At 35.3% G+C, this 25,923-nt stretch overlaps 1 protein-coding gene across 1 annotated transcript in view; it reads right to left on the reverse strand.

Moving 5' to 3' along the window:
* The window catches only part of DCC (DCC netrin 1 receptor), a 1,221,566-nt gene that overhangs the window by 124,774 nt on the left and 1,070,869 nt on the right, over nucleotides 1–25,923 (reverse strand). Inside the window, exons 17-20 of the mRNA XM_025365180.1 lie at nucleotides 22,061–22,293; nucleotides 16,557–16,695; nucleotides 10,831–10,938; nucleotides 3,837–4,031 (exon numbers count right to left, since the gene is read on the reverse strand). Of these exons, the coding sequence (XP_025220965.1) occupies nucleotides 3,837–4,031; nucleotides 10,831–10,938; nucleotides 16,557–16,695; nucleotides 22,061–22,293 (675 nt within the window). The remainder of the gene's footprint in view (nucleotides 1–3,836; nucleotides 4,032–10,830; nucleotides 10,939–16,556; nucleotides 16,696–22,060; nucleotides 22,294–25,923) is intronic.

The following is a 25,923-nucleotide window of genomic DNA, read 5'->3' on the forward strand; positions in this document are numbered from 1 at the left end:
CCCAAAGTTTCCTCCCACCCCTTTTATTATTATTTATTGTGGTAAAAACACAGTATATGATCTACCATCTTACTAAATTTTAAGTACATAATACAGTTATATTATTTATAGGAACTATGCTGCATAGCAGAGCTGCAGAATTTATTTATCTTGACACTCTGATGGGCTAGTGGTTAGAATTTGGTGCTCTCTGAAAGTTTTAAATAAGTTTTATGAAATCTTGTACCTTGTCAAGATTTAACAAACATTTTTTAAAGGTTTACCAGCCATTTAATTTATTTAATCACCACAATTTAATTGTATCTAGAGTTTCTCTTCTGTTTCCCATTGAAAATTAATGGCTTCTCAAATACATTTTATTATAGTGTTTTATTATGTTATTGATAAAGGTGCTTTTGACAGGCATTTGCATTATATGTAGCTTATGGACATTAATAGGATTTTGAACTGAGATCCTAACACAGCTGTGGAGAAAGGACAGTATGTTGTTGGAAGTGCTATATCAGGTCTCCAGCAACAATGACCTGATCCTTGACAGGATATGTCAAGGTCATAAGTGCAGTCACAGCCAGGTCATAACCAGGAAGTATGTCAGCTTGGCAGCCAGATCGGGACACACTTAAGAAACTATCCTCATCAGCATCTCATATTAAGGTGAGAACTCTTTAGAATTATGTCAAAAAAAGATGAGAATACGACCCTTATCTCATTTCCATTCCTTGTCTGCCCTTTATCTTTAATCATATACCTGCATTGTCTGCAGTCTAAGACATTTTTAGCAAGGGATAAATAACTACATGTTATGATAGACAAACCCATTCTCATTCTTATCTTTTGAATTTATTTTTCTACTAGCAAAGCTGCACTGAATAGAACTTGAGAAATTTTGAATGTCTCAAAATGTTATCTACTGAAGAGTATTTTCCAACAGGGACCATATGGATTCTCATAACTACCTTTTATTAGAGACAAAAATGACTTACATTTGTGCTTTGATTTTTTTCTATCATATGTTTCTATCATTTGTCAAGAAAAATCATGTATTTTTGTCATAAAAGAATTTGACAACTAGAACTTTTTCCTCTTCTGGTCCAAAGCTTTCAGTCCTATATTCTTAGATAGGAGAGAGACACATTTCAGAATGATGACTAAGGATGCCCAGAGAATTTACTGTACTCTATTGGGCTTTCATGCTGAATACCACTCTTTTGTGTGTAGGAAGTGACTCCCTCCACCAGATTCCTCTGTGGTCTACTCCAATGGGAGCATCCTTCCTCTATTACCTGATAGGCCAGCATGGAGAAGTATACTTTGTTAGCAGGAAAAACCCACAGGATAGGGCAGAGATAGACATAAGACTTCCAATAATTTGACAGTGTGTACGTATCTCAATGGGACCCTGGGGAGGATTTGCGGAAAGAAGGTGGGTATGTGCAGAGTCCTATGTGGTCAAGTAATCAAGGTCAAGACTCTTTTCATTAACATTCCAAAGAAAGAATTAGATACATCATATATGTGTACCTACATAAGTTTGTAGTAAGATAATCCCTTTCTAATTACAAACGTCCTTTTAATTAAACAGTGATTATTGACTGAGTTTCCTGTGCGTCTCTGACTGGTTGTTAATACCCAAAAGACTAAATGCTAGCCTCTAGAAGAAAATGCTGCGATCATTGCAAAGGCTAAATATGAAGGAATGATCATTGCAAAGGCTAAATATGAAGGAATGAAGTTTGTGGACCCCTGCCTGGGGTAAGCGTTACTATGAAACACTTGCCCATTACCCAGTAGAGTACTGGGAGCTTTCTCAGCTTCAGGACATCTAAGCCTTTGTCTCGGGCAAACGAAGTTACATGCCAATGAACAGAGTATTCTTTGGTGTAGCTTTGGAAACTGAAAATCTTAAATTAGAGAGCAATAGCATGATTTTATCTTTGGTGTAGATTTAGCTCTACACCAAATCTTTAAAACACTTATGTTGTAGCTTTAAATCTCTTATGATGAGTAATTTATTTGTCTTAGAACATTTGTCATTGTAGGTGTCTTGTAAGATGCATGCATGTATAAAAATATTAATAAAAGTGACCAATATCAATATTTCTGAGTAATTCTACATAATCAAAAACTTATTTTAGCATATGAGCAACATGTATTTAAAATAGAATTACTATTATCGAGCATGACATTTAGGGTAGACAACACTAAACATCAAATCAGGGTATTAGAAATAACTCTTTGAACTATTATGTCATAGAACAAATTCCTGAACTTGTTCTTAGTTTTGAAAATAATTTTCGAGATGTGTTTCGGACACTTAGGATAAACAGTACCAAATGAAATACTGAGCTCATTAAACAATCCCTAGGATGACTTGTGGGCCTGCAAATCTTATAACTCATCACTCTGCTGTTTAACATATTTCGATGCCTTATATCGTCTTCAACCTTTCCTCAGATCTCTCAGTTGGCAAACATTATGAGTATGAAATTAATTTGGCACTCATCTATAGGTAAAAATGAAGCATTTGCAAAATACGATCTAGTTACATTTCATGCTGCTACAAAATGAATAACCAGTTGCCTTTTGATTGCTCATTTGGAGTGAAACCTGATTGAGATATGAAGTCCCCAAAATTTAGATAGACAAAGATTAGCTCATTTCTATCCTACCTCCCTCCCAACTTCTCTGTCATTAAGAACTGTCATGCAAGCTTTGGCTGAATGCTTGCTTGTGTGTTGTTGGCAAACTTTCAGATTAGCTGCCACCCAAACCCAGCTTTTGAATAGCTCACTCATCAGAATTCTGAACTTTCTTATTTACTAGGGTACCTTTCCTAGAAGAACTGAGGAATAGGCTATACAGTTATTCTAAGACTCTTCTTCTAGTGTGTCAAACAATTGCGTGAGATACTAATCATTCATGTGTTTCTAATTTTTTAGTTTACTATCATGTATTAAGTTTTCTGCCAGTCGTAGAGGTATGATGTGATCACAGATTTAAGAGCTAAGTTATTCTTCGTTAGAACAACACATATCATGCCTTAAATACACAACTTCAAATATTAGCTGTGAAACTTATTTCAAATTATTCAATTGTTAAATGAATTAAACATTCAAAAATTTTGAATAAACATTCAAAATTAAACATTCAAAATAATTTGAATGTTTCAAATTATTTTCAGTTGTTAAATGACTCTTCAAACCATTTGCCCCCAGAAGAATAATACTGTGCTCTAAAATAGTAAGTACTTATATGGAAATATTTTGATGTAATCACTACTATTCAGCTTTAGTGTTTTTCTGTATGGACATCTTTCTTCTAGATATCATATTGCAAATTTTTTTATAGTTTCTACCTTGACACTTTACAATAAATACACTTTTTTGTTTGTTTGTTTTGGAACTTTCTGTCTTGCCATATCAAAATTTTATTTAATATATAAGGGATAATAGTACCTGAAAGGAAATGCCTAAAGTTGAAAATAATATGCTATTCACATAATTCAATACATTTTAATATTTATCCCCTTATATAAAATGACTGAAGCGTTTCATTATATTTTGAATAGAAACAATATACATGACATCAATACAAACTTCTAGAAGGACCCTAAATGAAAAAAGTCAGGTTAAATATGTTTGCCATGTGCTGATGGCAGATCTTTCTTTGATATGTTGGCTTTGAGCATAAAAAGATACATTTTAATTTATTTTAAATGTCCACTGCAGCCATGTTGCCAACAAGAGATGGCGCAGGGCTATTTCTAACACAGACTGCAAAGCTATTTTATAACAATCCCACAGGAGAAGAAAAGCATAACAGGAAAGTATTCAAACCTTTCAGAGTCCTGAAGAGGATGGGATCAGAGAGCGGCCCCACTCCTTTCAAATTTCGTGCTTGAATCCGAAAGTAATACATAGTGTCAAGGTTGAGATCCATGATTTGATGAGTAAGCCGATCACCACTGATTGTTTCCATAATCCAGTCATCAATTGGGATGTTCTTGTCCAAGGTATAAAACAAGATGTAAGCTGCATAAATAGACAAATGTGACTTAATTTGTTGTACTACATGCTGCAGTTCTGTTTCCAAATACCCATGTTTTCCAAATGTAATTTACAATAATTATATGTCCACAGTCTGTAAACTACAGCAGTTCTGTAAGTAATGTCTTTTTTTCATAATGCAAGCATTAGATAATTGCTGCAATGTACAGAATCAGAAAATAGAATAAGCTGTTAGAAATAAAAATATCTGCCACATTTAAAAATGTGTGCTTTCTGCTACCTATAAATCTTGATTATTAGTTTGCTCTAATATGAAAGCATGATGAAAAATGTTAAACAGAGATAACAAGTCTGTATAATTTTCCCTGTAGTCCACTGATGAAAATAAACAATATTTATTTTGACTTGTGTTCAATAAAAATGTATTGGAAGGTATAAAATGCCATGCATGTTTAAAGTGTAATATAAATAAATGATCATATTTGATCACTATAATGACTTAGTGAGGGTGCCAGGGGCTATGTTGCTTTCCTTTCACAGATGATGAAGCCACAGGTGACCCAAGCTGATTGGTAAAATGTCTGGGCAACATTCTTCACCACCACACTATGTATGGGATTCTTTACCAGTATACTATTTCTCCCAGTCCGGTCTAGCTTGTCAAATAAATAAGTATTGCTGGATAACTGTACATAATCTAGTTATTATCTTAGATATTAATAACCTATGTTTAGATAGTATTATTTATTTTCTGTGTTAGGGGATATGTTACTTGAATGCTAGTTGTGTGTACTCAGTTATGACAGTCTAATATGTACTCGAAAAATCCAAGGATTCTTGTCACATATTTATATTCTAACACTATACTTAACCAATTTGTGACCTAGCTCTAATTTAAAAATATTAATTAACAACTTTTATATTTTGTTGTCAGATAATATTGTAAAGGTACTCATGATAGGTGTCATTGATAAACAAATGTCATGCTGATCTCCATTTCTGCCACAATTCTTCAATGCTATCTATATAACATAGGCTATAAGTGTCCCTCATTTTATTTATGCATCAAATACATTCTTTGTAAGTTATTTTCTTAAGAGCAAGTGTCTTCCTTTGATTTACCTATTCTTTCCTTTTGAGTCCCTCTTGTCCCAGCTGGACTGGAGATCTTCACCCACGGGTCTTTTCAGTGGTTATGGGTTATGTCAGAGGGTTCTCAGACTCAGAAAATAGCCATGCACACTATGTACATCTCAGCACAAACCCTCGCTTAGAGGAAGACTGTTCTCCATACCGTGATTATTCTTCCTTCCTGCTTATTCCCACACCATTCCACCTTTCCTCACTCCATCCAAATCCTACTCATCCATTAAGGTGTACTTTAAGCTGTATTTGGCCTATGAAACCTTCCTCAATCACAAATTTCCTCTCCATAAACATTGTAACACACTTCAATAAAGTAAAAACACATGTACCGTTTTGTATCACTCATCACGTAATCCTATAGTGCCTTATAGAATTATGCCTGGGCTTGGGGGATGCGTCACTGGATATTTTGTCCTTCTGATTATGTAAGATTAAGCAATGTTATAATCTCCAACATCTGGAAGACCATTTCTCTTAAATTTTGACAAATGCTGAAAACTTACATGTGTTTTGTATTGACTTTCACCTTTCCCCTAGGTTCGGTATTTCCCAAATCTGCATAATCATAATAGTTACCTGAAGGATAGGTACAGATCATAAAATACAGACCCCAAGGCAGGATATGTTGATTTCATACATGTGGTGAACAATTTTTGATGAGCACCAATTATCCTCATCCTCTAGTAATATCATGCCTTTGTGTATTCCTTTCTGTCGGTATATAGATGGGTCCTAAGTCTTGTTTCTAACCAATAGAAGACAGGAAATGCAATGGAATATCAATTTCACAATGGTGTTACTTAAGATCATGACATCTGCCTTGCTAGCAGATACCTGACTCTCTTCTTTTGCCGTTGATGAAGACATCTGCCCAACGGAGAATACTTTGTGGCAGGAACTGAGGGTGGTTTCTGGCCAACAGCCAGTTAGATACCGGCTGTTGAATCACATGAATCATGACAACAATCACATAAGTTTAGAAGCAACTATTTCCCCTGTGAAACCAAAGATGAGACCTCAGCCAGGTGAACATCTCAATTTGCAGCCTTGTAAGAGACCCCAAAGCTAAACTGTGCTCAGATTCAAGACCCACAAAAGTTATAAGATAACAAATATGTGCAGTTTTAACCTGCTAAGTTTGTGATAATATTGCTACATAACAATAGGCTTCTAATACTATAGGTCAAGGGTAACCTCAGTAATCTGTACCCCAAATGATTTCTGTGATCAACAAGGTCAGGAATATTGCTATACAACAATAGGCTTCTAATACTATAGGTCAAGGGTAACCTCAGTAATCTGTACCCCAAATGATTTCTGTGATCAACAAGGTCAGGGACATAATGGATATGTGGGATCTGTACATTTTTGGCATTTGTTGTGATGTCAGTGATGAAGATATGAGTATCTTGAGATGTTGAGAGCTTCGAAGCTAAAAGGCTTACCAAGATAAATAATTTAACGCTTGCCAAGATAAAGCATTTAAAATCGACAGCTCTGGGATCAAACTAAAGTTGAAGGTGCAGACATCAGTTTCTGACAATTCCAAATTGTATCTGAGCAAATTCCTTATATATGTGGTGAAGCCTACCCTTTTCTTAAAATTTAAGAACTGAGATGGAGAATAGAAACAGACCTCATCATTAAAAAGCCTGTAATCCCAGCACTTTGGGAGGCCGAGACGGGCGGATCACGAGGTCAGGAGATCGAGACCATCCTGGCTAACACGGTGAAACCCCGTCTCTACTAAAAAAATACAAAAAACTAGCCGGGCGAGGTGGCGGGCGCCTGTAGTCCCAGCTACTCGGGAGGCTGAGGCAGGAGAATGGCGGGAACCCGGGAGGCGGAGCTTGCAGTGAGCTGAGACCCGGCCACAGCACTCCAGCCTGGGCGACAGAGCGAGACTCCATCTCAAAAAAAAAAAAAAAAAAAAAAGTCTAAAAAATGGCCTTGGAGAAAACAAACAACTTCACTGGGATGTGTATGTTTGGTATATTTGAGAGATAATAAATTCATCATTGAAGTCTTACCTTATACATTTCTACATAACCACACAAGTTGAACAAATGTACTGGTTTCTCACTACCTTTCTGTACTTGTATACTTACTCTCTGTGTCCAAGTATCGCTTTTTTTTTTTTTTTTTTTTTTTGGATACAGAGTCTCGCGCTGTCACCCAGGCTGGAATGCAATGACTGGATCTCTGCTCACTGCAGCATTCGCCTCCCAGGTTCAAGCAATTATCCTGCCTCAGCCTCCCCAGTAGTTGGGATTACAGGCATGTGCTACCATGCCTGGATAATTTCTGTACTTTTGTAGAGATGGGGTTTCACCATGTTGGCCAGGCTGGTCTAGAACTCATGACCTCAGGTGATCCTCCCACCTCAGCCTCTCAAAGTGCTGGGACTACAGGCATGAGCCACTGCGCCTGGCCTCTTTTTCTTTCTTTCTTTTTTTTTTTTTGAAACCTCAGAATTCCTAACTCTACTATGGATACTTTTCCAGAGAAAGTAACAAAGGGAATAAAATGTTCTGCCTTCTGGAAAGCAATATTTAAGAAGCAAGTGGAAGAAATTTCTGCAAATCGGACTGAGAAGCTATATCCCGGCAGTGGGAAGAAAAGTGCTTTGATGATTTTACAAACGGGAGACAAATTAAACTAGACTATCAAATGACGCAGAAAAATAGAATATAATCTTACATATTAGACTGTATTAATAAGGAAACAATCTTTGAAAGACCTAACTCTTCTATCTGTGTTGGTCTCTGGTCTTAAATATTGTTGGGCACCGCATTTATTTAGGCCTATGTTTCACATCTCTGGCTATACAGTAAGTCACCTGGGAAGCTTTTAAAAATTACCATGCTCAGTCCCTTCTCATATGAATTAAATTAAAAATCAGCTGCAAATCACTGATTTAGCCCAGTAGAATGCTAATAAGTTGGAGCAAAACATAGTGTAATAATTAAGAGTATAAACCTGAGTTTTAAATCCTGGCTCTGCCACATCTTGCTTACTTGACTTTGGGCAAATTATTTACTCAGGAAAGGCCTAAGCTTTTCATTTCAAAATGGAATAACAGGAATATGTAATCACTTATACCATACTAAAGATCTTAGAAGAATGCCAAGCATAATATAAATGCTTAATGTATTTTGAACCATTTTCTTCTGAAAATGGCCGTCCAAATTCCTAACTTGCCAGTTTATGGTCAGAGAATTTAGGCACTGGGATTATCTGAATTTCCTTCTTTTTTGTTTAATCTTTGTGAGTACTTATATTTAAAAATTGATGATCTGGATTCTGTATAAAGCACATTAGTAAAGCCTCACCCTAGAATGGATTTCAAATTGGAATAATAATAGTCGATTTGTTTCAGAGCTCACTGGGTATCAGGGACTTTTCTCAGCACTGTATTATAACAATTCTTCTAGTGTGGTTCTATTACTATCTTTATTTTATAGGTGAGAAAGTGAGACAGTGGGACTCAAGGATGTTAAATGAATTCCTCATGTGTCTCCCTTAGAAGCCTGAGTTCTTAACTACTCTGCTCTACTGCCTGCCATACACATGAAGGATTTAGGAAAGCAAAAAAATACAGAGTTTACATGAGAGCACATCACTCCTTGGCACACATCTACCTGGCCACACTGAGAAAGAGCTCATTTTTGTTTTACTTATTATTATTAGTAGTAGTATTATTAATTTTTATACTTCTACGGGAAGCTGAGAATAGCAAATTTGTGCCCTCCGCTTAGTGGTGTAGTATTTTTAATATTTTATCATTCTATTTTCTGGAAGTAATTTGAATAAAGAAATCAAAATACACATGACACAGAAATTCTCTTAAGGGTTCTTAGTGTTTGCTCCCTGTTAAATTGAGTCGAAATATCTCAACTTGATAATACAATTTTGTTTTCATAAATGAGCCAGGCTTTTAAAGGCAAAAGTATTGTCTCCCATACTTTTATTTTTCCATTGTGAGAGAATGGATTTTTAATAGAAAGATCCATTGAATATAATAGTAAATATCTAAGTAAAGTATGTGGACAAAGTTTCTTTTATATGCACTGTGATTTTGGCATATATAATTTTATTGCTTAGATTAATTTTCATTTCTCAATACGGGCTAGACTTCTATTTTTTTTTTTTTCCTGAAGAAGCAAAATTAAGCCTTCTTTCAGAGTTAAAAACTTATTCTATTGTTTACATTGACTGACAAGATTTACTTAAATAAGAGTGGAGAATTCAAATGAGTGGATAATATGACTTGTTTTTTCCTTTGCCAAAAAACATATCTTTTTATATTAGAACTTGTTTTTATTTAGACAGCTTTGATTCTGTTTTTTTTTCTCTTCAAACGTATTATCTGTTGATTTTCCATAAGCTTATAAATAACTGATTATAACAAAATAAAATATAAACAAATCAAAAGCTACACAAGTACTGCCATAGAACCAATGAAAAGAGATTATAACAATGAGGAGGAAAAAAAGAAAATTGGAATGAGCCAGTCTCAGTTTTAAAAGGCCTGGCACACTGACAAGTGAACATATAAGATCTTGGGGAAATTTTGTGCCTCTCTTCTTTTTCCATATTAGTCAGCTCAAATAAAAATTCTGTTTGCTATTGCGCTAAGAGCAATTTCCTAGAGAAAACAAATCTTCAACTTAAATTTCAATCACATTTGGAATTTTCACATTATCTTTTCATTTTGCAAAATTCAGAAAGTAAATTACATAAAGTAAGTGTGCCTTCTGAAAGTATGATTTCCATGCTTATCTCTCTGTATCACAGGATGGCTGAATTACTTTGTTAATTTATAATAATGCTATCCAGCTCTTGCATGCAAAAAAAGAAGGAAAAAGGAGTGACTCTTACATGTTCCTAACCCAATGGTTCAAGTTAATTAGACTATAATGTTCACATTTTGAGTTATACAATATTTTTCATAAAAATTATATGCTATGGAGACATCTATTAAAAGCCTAAAGTGATCATTTAAATGCAAAATCTCTGATAGAACTCCATTATATTTTTCATACTAAATTAACATTACAGGCTTCTAATGGATGCTTTAATTAGGCATTGATGTAATCAGCAATATTTGGCAAAATAAAATCTGTCACTGTGAAATATTCATTATGTTCAATTTCTGTCAGTCAATATTAAGTGTTTTGTGAACTGTATGATTTAAGAAAGAAGCTAAAGCCTAAGTGAGAAACTAAAAATCCCCAAACCTCCTTATGTGCCATATAAAAAAAAATACATAGTCATTAAGCATCTTTTGTGTTTCATAATTGCCAAACAACCAGCTTCTTTGTAGACATTTATACTCAGGGGCACTCCATTAGAAGGTTGTCTTAATGCTTCAGAGAATGAAAAAGAAAAAGATCTATTCTAATTGAAATACACATTTCGTGAAGCAAATCAAATGAAGAGTGTGTGTGTGTGTGTGTGTGTGTGTGTGTGTGTGTGTGTGTGTGTGTTTATATGCACCATTAGAAGAATTCCATGGTCAAAAGGGGAAAGAAGAGACAATCAGAAAGGGTCACGGAGTCAGCTGAGATGTAGAAACAGAAAAATGCCACACGAAAGGCAGGAGCAATTCATGTAGGGGGTAAGCAATTACAGGCCAAGGGAGAGCTATGCTGGGAAAGAAAGTGGAGATGCTTACCAGTAATTTTCCCATTGGCTTCCAAGGGAGGCTGCCAACTCACAATGACGGCACGAGGCTTCCCTTCCCTAGTAATGACTGTCAAGTCCTTAGGAGCAGAGGTGGGGGCTGTGAGGTGAGACAGAGACAAGGCCTTGTCATTGGATGTGAAAAAAAATAAACATTGGTGCAACTTTCATCATGATGTTGACATTCAGAATCTATCGAGAAGTATATCATTTCTATTTTGTCATTTACAGTTTATTTCAAGGATTTGAATTAAATAAGCAAACAAGGATACAAAAATTAATAATTTTTATGGAAATCAAATGATTCCCAAGGTGTGATTCTAGAGAGCAGAAGAGAGTATGTGTGAATATAAAGGAGAAAAGTACAACTGGTATTTCAAGTGGGCTCACACTAAAAATATAAGAATCATTATAAGAAGGAAGAAATGTATACTTAGTGAGACAGATGATTACGTATCTTTCTTTAGTTTTTTAATTATTTTTATTTATTTTTTTTTTGAGACAGGGTCTTGCTCTGTTACCCAGGCTAGCGTGCAGCGGTGCAATCATAGCTCACTTCAGACTCAACCTCCTGGGCTCAAGTGATCCTCCCACCTCAGCCTCCTGAGTAGTCGGATCCACTGTTGCACACCACTACTCTTGGCTAATTTTTAATTTTAATTTTGATTTTTGTAGAGATGGGTCTCACTATGTTGCCACACTGGATGATTATATGTCTTCAAAAGAATTCTGTTACAACTGTAGGCATTTATAAATAAAAATGTCATCTAATTCTATACTTCCTTAAAAGCCAAAAAGTTTTCAAAAATGAGTTAAAACTGGGGTCAAAATATCTTAGTTAGGTGACATATTAGGCATCTTCTAAACCAACAGGAAGGCACGCAAGAGAAATTAAAATAGAAGAGGTAAAAAATATCTATGAGTGTCTTAGTATTAATCCAGCATGAAATAACATGGCAAAAAGTCCTGCTCCTAAGTCTACTTCTCCCTCATGTTGTACTCAACACAATTTTAAATATTTAAAGGTGGCAGCAAACTGGCTAAGTTAGCCCAGCACCTTCCAGGTTTCTTCCAATCTGCTCTCTCACTTTCTGTGTTTTGGAAGACAGTTTTCCTTCTGGGTAGCTCACAATGCCGCAAGTCTATTATCCACGGCATATTTGCTACCCTTAGTCTAACAAAGGCAGATTCATAACATATTGGGCTCTATGTTTGGGATCTGGAGGAATTTCTTGGTCTCCACATAAAAATTCTGTGTATGACAAGACATTTAGAAATCAGTCTCGAATTCTGAACTCATCTTCACCCTATTCACTTTGGTGCTTCTGCTGATCATATATTGCAGAATCTGGACATTATTAACACTGTATTTCCAGTATCTCTTCCTGAATAGCATTCTGAATATGAGCCAAATAGAGGAGACATCCATCATTCCCATTTATAATACCATTTTCTTTCCAACACCCTGATCCTCAAAGTCACTGGGATTCCAGGTTAACCAAACACGCAATTAATTTTAATGCTCGACAATGTACTTAATATATTCACATTTTCAAAAAAGAAGGAGAAGGGATGGATGGAGAAAGAGAATTAGAAGAGAAGGAGGGAAAGAAGAAGAAGAAAACATAGATCCAGTGTAGTTGATCCCTTAGCAAGAGACTGAATATATACTAACACAGTATAAAATAACAAATGTGATGTAATATAATATGATATATATGGCTTAATGAAACCAGATCAGGAAATTATTGCAAGAAATGCAGATTCATTATGGCACAATACTAAAAAGACAATGCTGTCTTAAAAAGGATTATTCTCACAGAAAGGTCATTCAGGATATTTTCCCAACTATGAATGGGAAGGTAAGATACAGTCACAAAATAACTTAAATTAGTATGTATCAAACATCACAAGGAATTTTCCACTTATGGAAGTAATTAAAATCTTTGTCTTTTTTACCAGTGAAAATAGCCTGTTTTGTCTTAACTATGTTAAAATTCAAATTGACGTTTGTTTAGAAAATAGTCAAATGATGATGATTAGATTGCTTCACTGAATCTGTTACATATTCAAAAAGGATAAAGTGACTCTTCAACTTTGGCTAACAACATAATTCATTGAAGAATTAGTTATTTAATTTAAAAAACCTAACAACCTATCTAATTCAGGTGCTGTGCAAGCTCTTATTTTTCCTCAAGTCATGTGAATATTGGTGAATAAAAATTTGGTATTGGAATTAATTACCTAAATGTCTAGCATTATCATATGAACTGCACACTGTTCCTTAATATTTGGAAAATAATATGGCCCTCACAACTTCAATAATCCCTACCAAGTCAAGTAGAATTCCTCTGGCTTGCTCTTCCCCTGAGTTCTTGAGTTCTGCCTGGAATGATTTCTAGAAATTCTTCGTTGTCTACCCATTCTCTTTGGATTAAATATAAATAAAAATAAACACCAGGACCTCTAGGATTTATATTCTACTTTCTTTTATGTACCTCATTCCCCTTGTTGTCCCATGAACACTGTGCTCAACTCGCTTTGAGCCAATCATAAGTGTCTCTTTAACACATCATCTTTCTGACACCTGCTTGGGTATTTTTACACATGAGTTTTCCATCCTTTGGAAATCCCTGGAATGAGTATGTGATGATTCAACTAAGCCATAGCTCAAATGTCACTTATTTTGTGAAACTTCCTCTTATTTTTCCAGACAGAATCTGCACTTTGTTTGCTCTGATTTCAACTTGTCCACAATTTTGTGATTATATTTCTGATAATACTTCAGGACTTTAAAAAATACTTTTTCTTTTTTATTGGACCATAATTCTCTCAAAGACATAGACTCCTTACCAAGTTCCTATCTCAAAGCATGACAATTTGAAATGAACATTATTAAAAACCCTTAATTAATATCTTGGTCCACTAGACAAGCATTGCCCTCTGATTACTTTGGCTCTCAATTTTTCCTATACTTGTATTTCTTTATTAAGTACATGAATGGAAGGTAACATTTAAGTTTCAGAATTCAGCCATAGGAATTATATTGGGCATTTGTTATTTGGACTATCCAGTATCACATCCCCTCTTCCTTTTAAACAAGGATTTGTTTTTTCTCTTTGAAAAACAAGCTCTCCATGGTGTATATGTGCCACATTTTCTTAATCCAGTCTGTCACTGATGGACATTTGGGTTGACTCCAAATCTTTGCTATTGTGAATAGTGCCGCAATAAACATACGTGTGCATGTGTCTTTATAGCACCATGATTTATAATCCTTTGGGTATATACCCAGTAATGGGATGGCTGGGTCATATGGTACATCTAGTTCTAGATCCTTGAGGAATCGCCATACTGTGCAGCCATAAAAAAGGATGAGTTTGTGTCTTTTGTAGGGACATGGATGCAGCTGGAAACCATCATTCTTAGCAAACTATCACAAGAACAGAAAACCAAACACCGCATGTTCTCACTCATAGGTGGGAACTGAACAATGAGATCATTTGGACTCGGGAAGGGGAACATCACACACCGGGGCCTATCATTGGGAAGGGGGAGGGGGGAGGGATTGCACTGGGAGTTATACCTGATGTAAATGACGAGTTGATGGGTGCTGATGAGTTGATGGGTGCAGCACAGCAACATGGCACAAGTATACATATGTAACAAACCTGCACGTTATGCACATGTACCCTAGAACTTAAAGTATAATAATAATAAAAAATAAATAAAAATTAAAAAAAAAAAAGGAAAAACAAGCTCTCCTCTGTATCCTGAAAGCTTGGTAGCAATATCGATTGGGAATTCTATAGTCTTATCCCATCTTCTCCCTTCACCTGTCTCAAGAGATGTCAATAATGTTCTCTCTTTTGTGAAACTGAATCTACATACAAGGAAATAAAAAAGGTGGAGTCAAACAATTGCTATGGTAGCACCTTGAGGGGATAGACCAATAGTTCCTCATTTCTATAGCCTAGGAATAATAAGGCTGATGCCTGTCTCTTTCCAAGTCCTAATTATTTAAGGTGTCCTTCCTGTCACTTTTATTTTACTTCAGTTAACCAAAATCAAATGAAGGATTCATTATGTGGACAGAATGAAATGTTTGATTTCAAAAATTTTCCTGTCACTCATATCTTTATCATGAGCCATTTCAACACACAATGGTGTAGCCCCAAACTTTATCTGACAGCAGAACTAGAAGCAAACTTTACAGTTATTTTATTCACTGAATTTCCTTCTCACAGTTATAAAACCTGCAGACACTTGTGAATTACTTCTTGCTTCTCATCATCACTCAGGGATCCTATCTATGTGCTATTTACACTTTTGTCCAGATGATTACCTTTTATACTAACCACATTTCTAAAAGTTAATATCTTTTTGTTAGCAATGGGTCTCACCACTGGTGTCTCTACAAGGCTAGGCGGTTGATGAGAAATCAATAGGGTGCATATATCAAGTCAGATGTTGGCATGCATTTTATGTTTATGAGAGGAGAAAAATGAATGAATTTGCTCGTATTAAGATGAAAATACTACTACTTCTCTTTCACACAGGGAAGGCCAGATTTCTTACTATTTCACATTTATCTACATTCATCTCCTTTCAAGTAAAAAGGAAGAGCAGACTGTTTACTTGTTCACTCTATCCAATAGTATGTATCTCATCCAGCTGGTCTTACTCACCCTAAGAAGCTGTGAACATTCTGAATTTAGGGTGGAATTCTGAGAAGAAGAGATAATACTAAGTAAAATAGAAAAATAGGATGTTAAAATTAAATTAGGTCAACTAGAAATCTGCTTGTTGAAAGAAGTATCTACAGATATGTAAAAATATTCTCACTAGAACTCTAACAGTTAAGATAATAGTTGGAGAAAAAAATTAAAACTGCAATACCATGGGACAAATTCTAATGGAAAGAGAAATTCAGCTTACCCAGGAAAGAGCTTTATTGGCATTTTTTAAAATTTGAAAATTGGTGTAGTTTACCCACAAATATGATATATCATGAAACCAATAAAAAAATATTAAGCCCTCAATTCTCCAGAAGTTGGATTTCTGTGAACTATAAATGTCAAGTACACTGCATCCTTGTTAAGGTTATAGACTCTACATTTACGATCCATAGTAAATGTGACCAGCAAAAATTACAGTGAATTGCATTACCCTAGATATGAACTATTTAAAATTGCATAAAGGTCTTCTATTACGTTATCCCATTTCCAAAGAGTGAATAAGACCACCTGGAAACTCCTTCCCATATCCAGTCAAGGTTATTCACAGTAAATATCCATGAGACTTCAGTTGTAATGCAATGTTTTGTTTTGCATCTTTTTTTTTTTTTCCAAGATGGGAAATACCTACCATGGCTATTATTCAAAGACACAACTGTTTTGGACAGAGTTCAATGGATAGATTGCTGTTCTTTACTTAAATGTAGTGAAAAGAAGATTTATAGTCAGATCCCCTGAGTTAACATCCTGAAAAAACCATGTATTGATCATGAAAGCAGATTATTTAAGCCATTGGAGATTCATTTATTTTTCTAGTGTGAGAAGAATACTCTTAGATATAAAAATGCTATGAACTAGAGGATGAAATATTTTATATAAGATAAGGTATAATTGAGACACCATAGGGAACACATGTTCTAATTTCCACAGAACCTGGGAAATGCGATTACCAAGGGTCAAAGGTAGACATTTCCTCACATACCTGCTTCATACGTGGTGGCATGCGCAGTCATGCTCCAAGTACTGGACCTTCTGTTTTTTGTTACCATGACCGAGAATTCATACATTGTGTTTGGTTTGAGGCCTGTTGCTGTGTAACTTAGAGATGTTGTGTCTTCTGACTATACAAGTAGGAAATAGCAAAGAGATAAAAAATAAACTCTATCAACTTGGTAAATCAAGACATGGAAAAAGACTGTTAAACAACCCAGCACAAAAGTAATCTACTCCCAAACAGCAGAGGAGTAGGGCATAGCACTGACTCGACTTCCCATCTATTAACCAGTTCACACTGGCTGATTATCCATCTACAATATAACCAATAAAATTAGGTATTATGGTTGTCCAAAGGGGCTACTAGATAGAAAATTTTCCTAGTAAGAGATGGTGAAAGGTCTAACATGTTAAAGCATATTTTCCATATGATCAGGCATATGAGACTATGCCTCTTATAAATGTCAATTTGTGTTTTGTATTTAGATATCTTTTTTCAAAGTTAAATACTTACCTTTATTAAAGAACCAGAGCAACAGGACAAATTCCACTTCCTTCTGTCAACTTGAGTTTTGAAATTTTCTGCATTGAACTTAATTCATTTATAATCAAAATCTGTTTGCTTTTTTTGCATAAGTTTTAATGTTGTATATTTTAAATAGACCATCGTTATTATTTTCCACTGGTAACAAAGTTAATTTATTAGAGTTCTACTGCTTATCATGTTTTTCAAAAAGCCTTTAAGGTTTAAACTTTTAGGGCTTCCAGAATCCATTTACATCGTATAGAGAACATGAGACAAAAGCAATGCTGTGTCACGTGGTTTTCATTCTTTGTGTAGACTTCACATTAAACAAACATTTAACGATGGTAACTGGAGCAATTGATCAAGGAAGGAACAGCAAATTGGATAAATACTAAAGGATTACATTGGTATTTAAAGCGGTGTTGGTGTTACTGTAGTCTTTTGAATCCATTCTTTGTCTTTTAAATGACAAGTTAGAGATATTTTAGTAGAAAGTAAATTATAGTTCTTTATTGCTTACTCAAAATATCAAAATGGGTAATAAAGAAAAAACATGCTGCAAGGTTTAATATGTTAATTTTCCATATAAGCAAAAAAATTTAGACTATCATCTTATAAATATCATTTTGTGCTTGGTATGAGGTATCTTTCTTCAAAGTTAAATATTTTAAAACTTATTACAGTTATTATGTCTAAAATAATTAAGAAAAGCTCTTTTCCCCCACTCATATCATATGTATCTCACCCTTACTACTGTAGGAAGGGATATCTTTTTAAAAAAAATCTGCTATGAATCCTTCTTAGGTTATAGTTATGAAAATTGTGTATTTCATTACAACACCAAATAAATATGTAACTGTACTAATAACTTTTCGGTGATGTGCCTATCCAGCCTACTAAAGCGATGACCTCAAATATTTATCAGAAGTCTTCTTAAAAATAACTGTAGGTTGGCGCTGTGACTCACGCCTGTAATCCCAGCACTTTGGGAGGCCAAGGCTGGTGGATTACCTGAGGTCAGGAGTTCAAGACTAGCCTGACCAATATGGTGAAACCCTGTCTCTATTAAAAATACAAAAATTAGCCGGGTGTGGTAGCATGCACCTGTAGTCCAAGCTACTCGGGAGGTTGAGACAGGAGAATCGCTTGAACCTGGGAGATGAAGGTTGCAGTGAGCCAAGATCAGGCCATTGTACTCCAGCCTGGACGACAGAGTGAGACTCCGTCTCAAAAGTAAAAAATAAGAAAAACCTGTAAAAATATATGCCCTAAATAAAATGTAAATATTTTTTGGTATAATCAGGAAGATGAAATTCCATCAAATAAAACACAAAGTGGTCAGCTAGTATCTGACATGCAGATATATTACTTCCACTCTTGCCTTCCTTCATGATCATGAACACCTCTAAGTCTTAGAAATGGAAATAAAAGGGAGAAATGAGGCAATAAGAAATATTTTAGGTAAGAGAGCAGGATCATATCTCAGTAAAAACAGTTTCTGGGCACAGACCCCACTGGCATTTGAGAGGCCAACAAGTAAGATCGTCTTTGTGTTCTAGATTGACACCTTTGCATTCTGTAATACCATGAATTGCTGAGTTTCCTCTAAAACCTTAGAGAAAGCTACTGCTTATCTTTAAAAAAGCCTAGAAATACTTTGGAAAAACATGGCCAGTTATCTCTGTGAGCATAGAATAACCAGATAGTACCTCTCTGAGCCTTACTTTTTTTTTTTTTTTTTTTGAGATGGAGTTTCGCTCTTGTCACCCGGGCTGGAGTGCAATGGCGTGATCTCGGCTCACTGCAACCTCAGCCTCTTGGGTTCAAGCAATTCTCATGCCTCAGCCTCCCATATAGCTGGGATTACAGGTGCTCCCCACCACACCCAGCTAATTTTTGTATTTTTTAGTAGAGATGGGGTTTCGCCATGTTGGCCAGGCTGGTCTCGAACTCCTGACCTCAGGTGATCCACCCGCCTCGGCTTCCCAAAGTGCTGGGATTACAGGCGTGAGCCACTGAGCCCAGCCTGAGACTTTTATTGTGTGTAAAATGGACACAACCATAGCACTGACTTCATAGCATTAATTAAAGTGCAAACAAAGACAAGTAAAACATAATGTTTGGCCCAGAGAAAGTATTAAATAAATCTTAGATACATTTTTTCATGCATTGTCTCTTGTTGTATGTAATTTTAGGCATGTGTTATATGCTCCCCCCATTGAGTTATATGCAGTTTGAGAGCTGAGACTGCATCCTGCACAACTTCATATCCTCTGTAACATCCATGTTATATCTAGTAAGCACTAGTCAACACTCAATGGATATTTTGAATAGAAATTTGTATAAAACATCATATGATTAAATACCTTAAAAGAAAAACATATAGAAAATATCTCCATTTGGTCAGCAAAGTTAATACAGGGTTTTAGACAATCAAACCATGAGCATCTGTATTATAGCTTGATTTGGGACTAAATGGAACTAGAAGAGCACTCCTGTGGGGAAATCCTTGGATAATGCCATTGGGGTCATCTGAGATTCAGCTCTAGTTTAATGAGGAATTTCTGTCAAGTTATATCACCTACCTCTGTCTTCATACTTAACTACAAAGAATCTCATTGTTTTTACAGTAAGTATGGATATTTCCATCATATAGATGAGAAAAATGAGACTGAGCAGGGTAAGTTTCATGACAGGATGTTGCAAAGTCAACCCCTGAGCCCAGGTCATGTGGTTCCATGTATGTTTTTTTTCATATCGTGTGTATGTCCTACCTTTTAAAGCTGTAGTGGAAATGAGATGAAGTAAAGATATGACATTGGCTTGAAAAGTACAAAGTGAAAACTCAAACAGTCTATTACCATTATTTGTAAAATTTAAATTTATTGTGTATCTTTCTAGTTTCCCCTAACCCTTCTCACATCAGGTTGTGGATATATATGGAGAGAGAAAGAGAGAGAGAGGGATAGTATGTTAGTAATGAAAATCTTCTGTCAGGGAAGATGAAGGGAAGAGGAACAGTTAAAATCTTTTTGGATTGGGTCTCACCTCACAGGCGCTCTTTGTGAGATTCAGTAATTCCATGTCTGCTGTAGTAACTATTCAACTGAAATACTTTGTTTCAGGAAATTTTGGAACTCAAACCATTCTGGAGAAAACAATCATTATTCCTTAGAACATTTCACATTCTGGCAAAGTCGCCATGGCCATTCTGTGAAATGAATGTATCTACAAAGTACAGCAATTATGACATACAATTTTTAAAGTGAGAAAGTGCCTTTTAAAAGTAAACTTAGAGAATCGGGCAATCTATATAAAGAGATTTTTTTTTAATGGTCTCATATGTTTCATTGGTTGTCTTTTCTGATGATGTTATCTTTATTTATAGTTCTGCTGAATCTTAAATCTACTACTGTAAGGAGATGGATAGGGTACTTACTACATACCTTATATCAATGATACTATTTAGACTTGCCTGGAGAGTTTTTCCAAATACCTCACCTAACAAGGCAGCAGTACCAAAGAAAACTGTCTTTAAATGGTTTCAACTAAAATCTGATTTATGATGAAATGTGAATTTTATGGAATTTAAAAGTTGAAAGACACCAGAGGAAGATCCAGCATGGCTATGGGCAGAGGGAGGCAAGCTTACAGAATTGGTGGTGGGATTTAGCCACAGTTCCAGGACTGGAGTTAAAAACACCCTCGAAATATTTTCATCCCCCCAAAATCACTACTAGCTTGAGGCTGGATTCAGGAGGATGGTAGTTCAGTGAAAAGAACATTGGCTAAAGTATCAGGAGATCTAAAATCTCAAGAGCTACCCCAATCGAGTGGTTAAGAGAATACAAAAGGAGTAGGAAGGAGACAGATGGCCAGGGTTGAACTATTGATTTCTTAGTTGTTGGGTGATATTTATGCTCTTATTTTCAAAACTGACTTCTTCATTCCCAATCAGTATCTTGTGAAGGTTTAAGTTCTAAATGTGTTTTTATACATTGTATCTCTCAAATAACTTATGAATTCTTTTAAGTTTATCCATAGAGCTGAGTGTATAACTCATCCTAAAATTATATGTAATAAGTAACAATGACTACACCATGTTTTCTTTCAAAATAAACCATCTCTCTGATGTAGTATATTTCTAGGTACATCGTAGGTTCTTGACAACTACTTGTTAATCTTCTCATTTTTGTCTACATTTGTATATTTTCTATATATACTAAAATCATAGTAGTTTCAGGAGGTAACAAAATTATCTTAGTATATAACTAGTTGTTATGATCCCTGAGGCTGGTTGATAGAGATTTGAAAGTGGTAATGACTGTCTCAAATACGTATCCCTGAGGAGCTCTTAAAGAGGCTGTGAGATGACTAGACAAGAACGGAGAGCTGGTGAATGAATTCATATTAGCTAAAGGGGAGTGTGGATTGTGAGTTTTCTTTACCACATGAGGGTGTTTTCAAGGCTAAATGAAGTAGATGTTAATGGCTTAGAGTACTGAGGCTACAAAAAATATCTTCAAGTTATCTATTCCCAGTTATATTCACTGAAAGATGGGTCTCTGTGACATTAACAGAGCCGCTTTGGAAATCAATCTAGATTCCAAATGGAAAAAAAAAGATACCAAAATCTATCCAGAAAATTAACATAGATCTCTGCTATTTTCGAGGGACAATGACATTCTCTTGTACAGAATCAAATCATTTATACGAACTCAGCATCTGGTGAAAATCAAATAACATTTTACAGCACTTGATATTTTCCTGAACCTTGCCTTAGAATTGTTTCCTAAAATACAATTATTCTCATGTTAATTTTAGATATTGAGTTATTAAAATACTTCGTTTTTCCACATAGATACACAGCAACAAAATGACTCATAACAGTCCAGGAGGGGTTTAAAACAATGCATTAAACAACTGTCAGTTCATTTTAAATTTAATGCTATCAAGTAGAACTTCACCTTGTATTTTGCACTCGCAGAAAAGCTGGTTCTCCACCGGACAGTGTAAAGTCGCACCTCAGATGTCTTTTGGTTCTTAGGGACAGAGTTGTCTGCCCAGCTGACCCTCACAGCATCATGGGTAAGAGCCACAGCCTGTACACCTACTGGTGGGAGCATGGGGGTGGAGAGATCTGGGACCGAGGTGGGGAAATCATCAAGCAAAGGATAATAATCAACTGGGTCAGTGGGATCTGGGTTTAAAAAACCCACCAAATGAAACAAACAAATACATACATAAATAAAAGCGTTAAAAAATAAATATCAGTGGTAACACATCACAATGAGTTAAATGCATGGCAATAATGATGAAAGGGAACATGAGAAGAACAGAAAAAAAAGTAATTAATTCAATCGGAAAACACATTAGAAACAGTATTGCTATATTGCAAAAAAGTAATTGAATATTTTCTATAATTTACTCATTCCCTTATAGAGTGGTTTTATCAATTTGACTGTCACTTCTGCTTATATATTTTAAAGTCCATTTTTAAAATGTTGCACATTGCTTCTTAAAAGATACAGTCATAGAATCTAACAGTTTTATTACTACATAATTTAAAATAATAAGATAAAAAAGGGGTTCTGGTTTATTTCTGTCTACAAAAAAACTAATTGTTTATCTAATACCTAATTTTTTGTTTATTTTCTCCCCCTTGTCTAACTTAATAGGGTTTCCCTAATGTTTTCGTTGTTGCTTAGCTTGTATCCACAAACACATTTCCTAGGCAAGAAATAAATAAATAATAAAGAACAAAGTACCCCGACATCCACAGCAACCTGTGTGTGACTGTGATTGCACAAAGCCAGAGTGACCAGGTACACATGATCCCATGGATCAATTATATATTTGATAACTAAGTTTCAGACAGCACCTGATTTGTCAGGCTTTCTTAGACTGGAATCCTTGAAAATGTAGAAGTGTGATTTTACCCACATTCCCAGAGAGTAATTAGCTAAGTTTTTAGTCTTGGTAGGAGTTCCCATATTCCACATTCCTAACATTTTATATTATTGGATGGGAAGACAGGATTAACTACCTACAGACTTATGAGATTTGCACTGAGGTATACACATGCTTTGATCCATAATATAATGAGAATCTGCACAATAATGTGTGTGTCTTTACAAAATTCTCCAAAATTTTGTTTTATAAAACAAAATTCTCTTGTAATCAGGTTTATGCTGTGATATCAGAATAAGGAAAGCTGATTTTGTGGCCATAGTAATAGTCTAACTTTGAACATTTGATTTTATACTTAAAACATTTACATTTAAAAATATCTTTATATTATGTAGTGTATTATATTCTAACAAAAATAATAAGATGTGATAATGTAACTCTCAGACTGGGCATATGATGACATTTGGGGAGATGAGACCTACTAAAATGTTGGGTGTCTACAGCAGCATAATACATGGTTTATTTTTTTCAACAACCTAGTTTAAAGTGGATTGACTGCTGGCAGGTTTTGATGATTACTTCACTTTGTCCACTGCATTTCAAATGCCTATCTCCTATTCATCACCTGTTTTCCAATGAATTATTTAGTAGTTTACTAGTCTGTGGTCTTTGGAGCAAAATATAAAACTGAAAACAAAAACTGGAAAAAAAGGAGAGAGAGAGAGAGAGAGAGAGAGAGGAGAGTTGTGTTTAAAATTTAATGACAGAGCCCAGGCTTTCTGTGTTTTCTTTGATGTCTATTTTTATTAAGGCATCCTTTAAACTCAAATGGATTTATAAAATGATGAAGGGGAAAGAGAAGATGTTGCAGTCTCCACAAGGATTTCAATCATTCATCAGATTTGTGTAGCAGTGGAAGACATATTTGCCAAATTAAAGCAGGTGCTACTTTGCTTTACTTGTTTCTATTTTTATCTGACTTTACAAGAAGAACGTGATATACATATGGGAGGTTCTCTAATTTACAGACTCCTTTTTTGACCTATGTTACTGGATTACCCTCTTTGTTTTATTAATTCAGGTTCATTGGTAAACATATTAACTGTAGAGTTTTTCACAGGTGCCATTCATAAGGTTTTGAAATACGGAGATTCTTCTTCAAGAAATGGTAATAGTCAATCCTGCTATTTCTGATCTTAAATGAGTATACTATTCATGACTATTGTTATTGAGTTTCTTGGAGTCAGTTCCAGAATGCTTCTCTCAAATTTCAAGGAAGGGTGTTGGGTGGTATTTTACCGATGGACTTACACAGTCCAGAAATTTCTATCCTTGGCCAAGTTTTATATTTCCCATTTTATGGAATAATATTTTTTTCAGGTGTGGCTTGTCATCCTACATGACACTTCCTCCAGAACTGTGCTAGTAAAATGAACACTAGTTATATGAACTATTTAAGTTTAAACAAATTAAAATTAAATAACAAAACATTCACTTCTTGTGTTGCACTAGGCAATTTCAAGTGTTAAACTGTTACAAAAACCTAGTGTTTGATGCAGATATAGAGCATTTCCAACAAAGCACAGCATTATCATGCATAGCAAGCACAGCTATTAATACATATTGCATATATTAATAGTCTTTTTCTCTCAGGTCAGAAACTATTAATATTTGAATAATTGAATTTAACACATTCTTTTGTTGCTACACAATTTTTTTTCTCTTCCTACTACTGGGTGATTTATACACTGACTTTGAGTGGTTACATTCAAAATAATTGAAAAAAAAGTTTAGTAAAAGACAAAATATAGCCTCAGAATTTTTGCTAAGAAAGAAATCCGTTTGATTCCTAACAGGTGTTTCGGTAAGTGCCCATGAATGTTCAGTCATTATATTAACATTCAAAATGAACTTTAGATGGGTGTGGTGACTCACGCCTGTAAAACCAACACTTAGGAAGGCTGAAGCAGGAGGATTATTTGGGGCCAGGAGTTCAAGACCAGCCTGGGCAACATAGCAAGACTCCATCTCAAAAAAAAAAAAATGCCAGGTAGGTGGCACACACCTGTAGTCCCAGCTACCCAGGAGACTTAGGTGGGAGGATCACTTGAGCCCGGGAGGTCAAGGCTACGGTGAGCCATGACTGCACCACTGCACTCCAGCTTGGGCAACAGAATGAGACCCTATCTAAAAAAAAAAAAATGAACTCTAAAAATAATAATGCAATTTTACATGTGGATTGTACTTCATTTTAACATTGATAAAGCAGTTGACAATAAATCAATTCAGCAGCATATTTTATTAGTCTTCTGATTTTTATCCTTTTCCCTTCTCCAGGCTCAAGATATCTTGTCCTTCAGACAACAAGAAATAAAGGGCTTTACAGCAAAAATGAGACAACTAATGCATTTGGCCAGGTGAGACTTTCAGCAGCTCTAATGCTGATATTCCCAATACGGAATGAGGCTCCAGAGCTCACCAACATCTGTGGGCACATGTGTGTAGACAACTCCATAGCCTGATGCTTATTCTAGCTTGAGGTTTTATTGCCTGTGATATATTTTTTAGTTACATTATACGGGCCCTTGTTCAAGACAGTGCATGGTACTCCTTTGCAGAAGCTTAGAGATAGAGGATGTCTTCTGCATGGCACTGACACATTTATTAATTGAGTTTCCTTAACCTTTTATTTCATCTGTCCTTTGTTCTCCATGACATATGAAAGCAAAATAAAATAATTCTGCCACTTCCAGAAAAAGTGTTTGTTTGTTTTTTTTCCTTTGAAAAGGGCTGGAATCACACATTCTTCTTGAACCCCTTAACTGGCTTTTCTTCAGTAAGAAAATTCCTCACACAAATTCCAACTATTAGTATTATTTCAATTCTCAGTTCCTTCAGGATCTGAGTCATCAGAAAACAA

The sequence above is a fragment of the Theropithecus gelada genome, chromosome 18 (assembly GCF_003255815.1).
Source record: "Theropithecus gelada isolate Dixy chromosome 18, Tgel_1.0, whole genome shotgun sequence".
In the NCBI taxonomy this organism is placed as follows: Eukaryota; Metazoa; Chordata; class Mammalia; order Primates; family Cercopithecidae; genus Theropithecus; species Theropithecus gelada.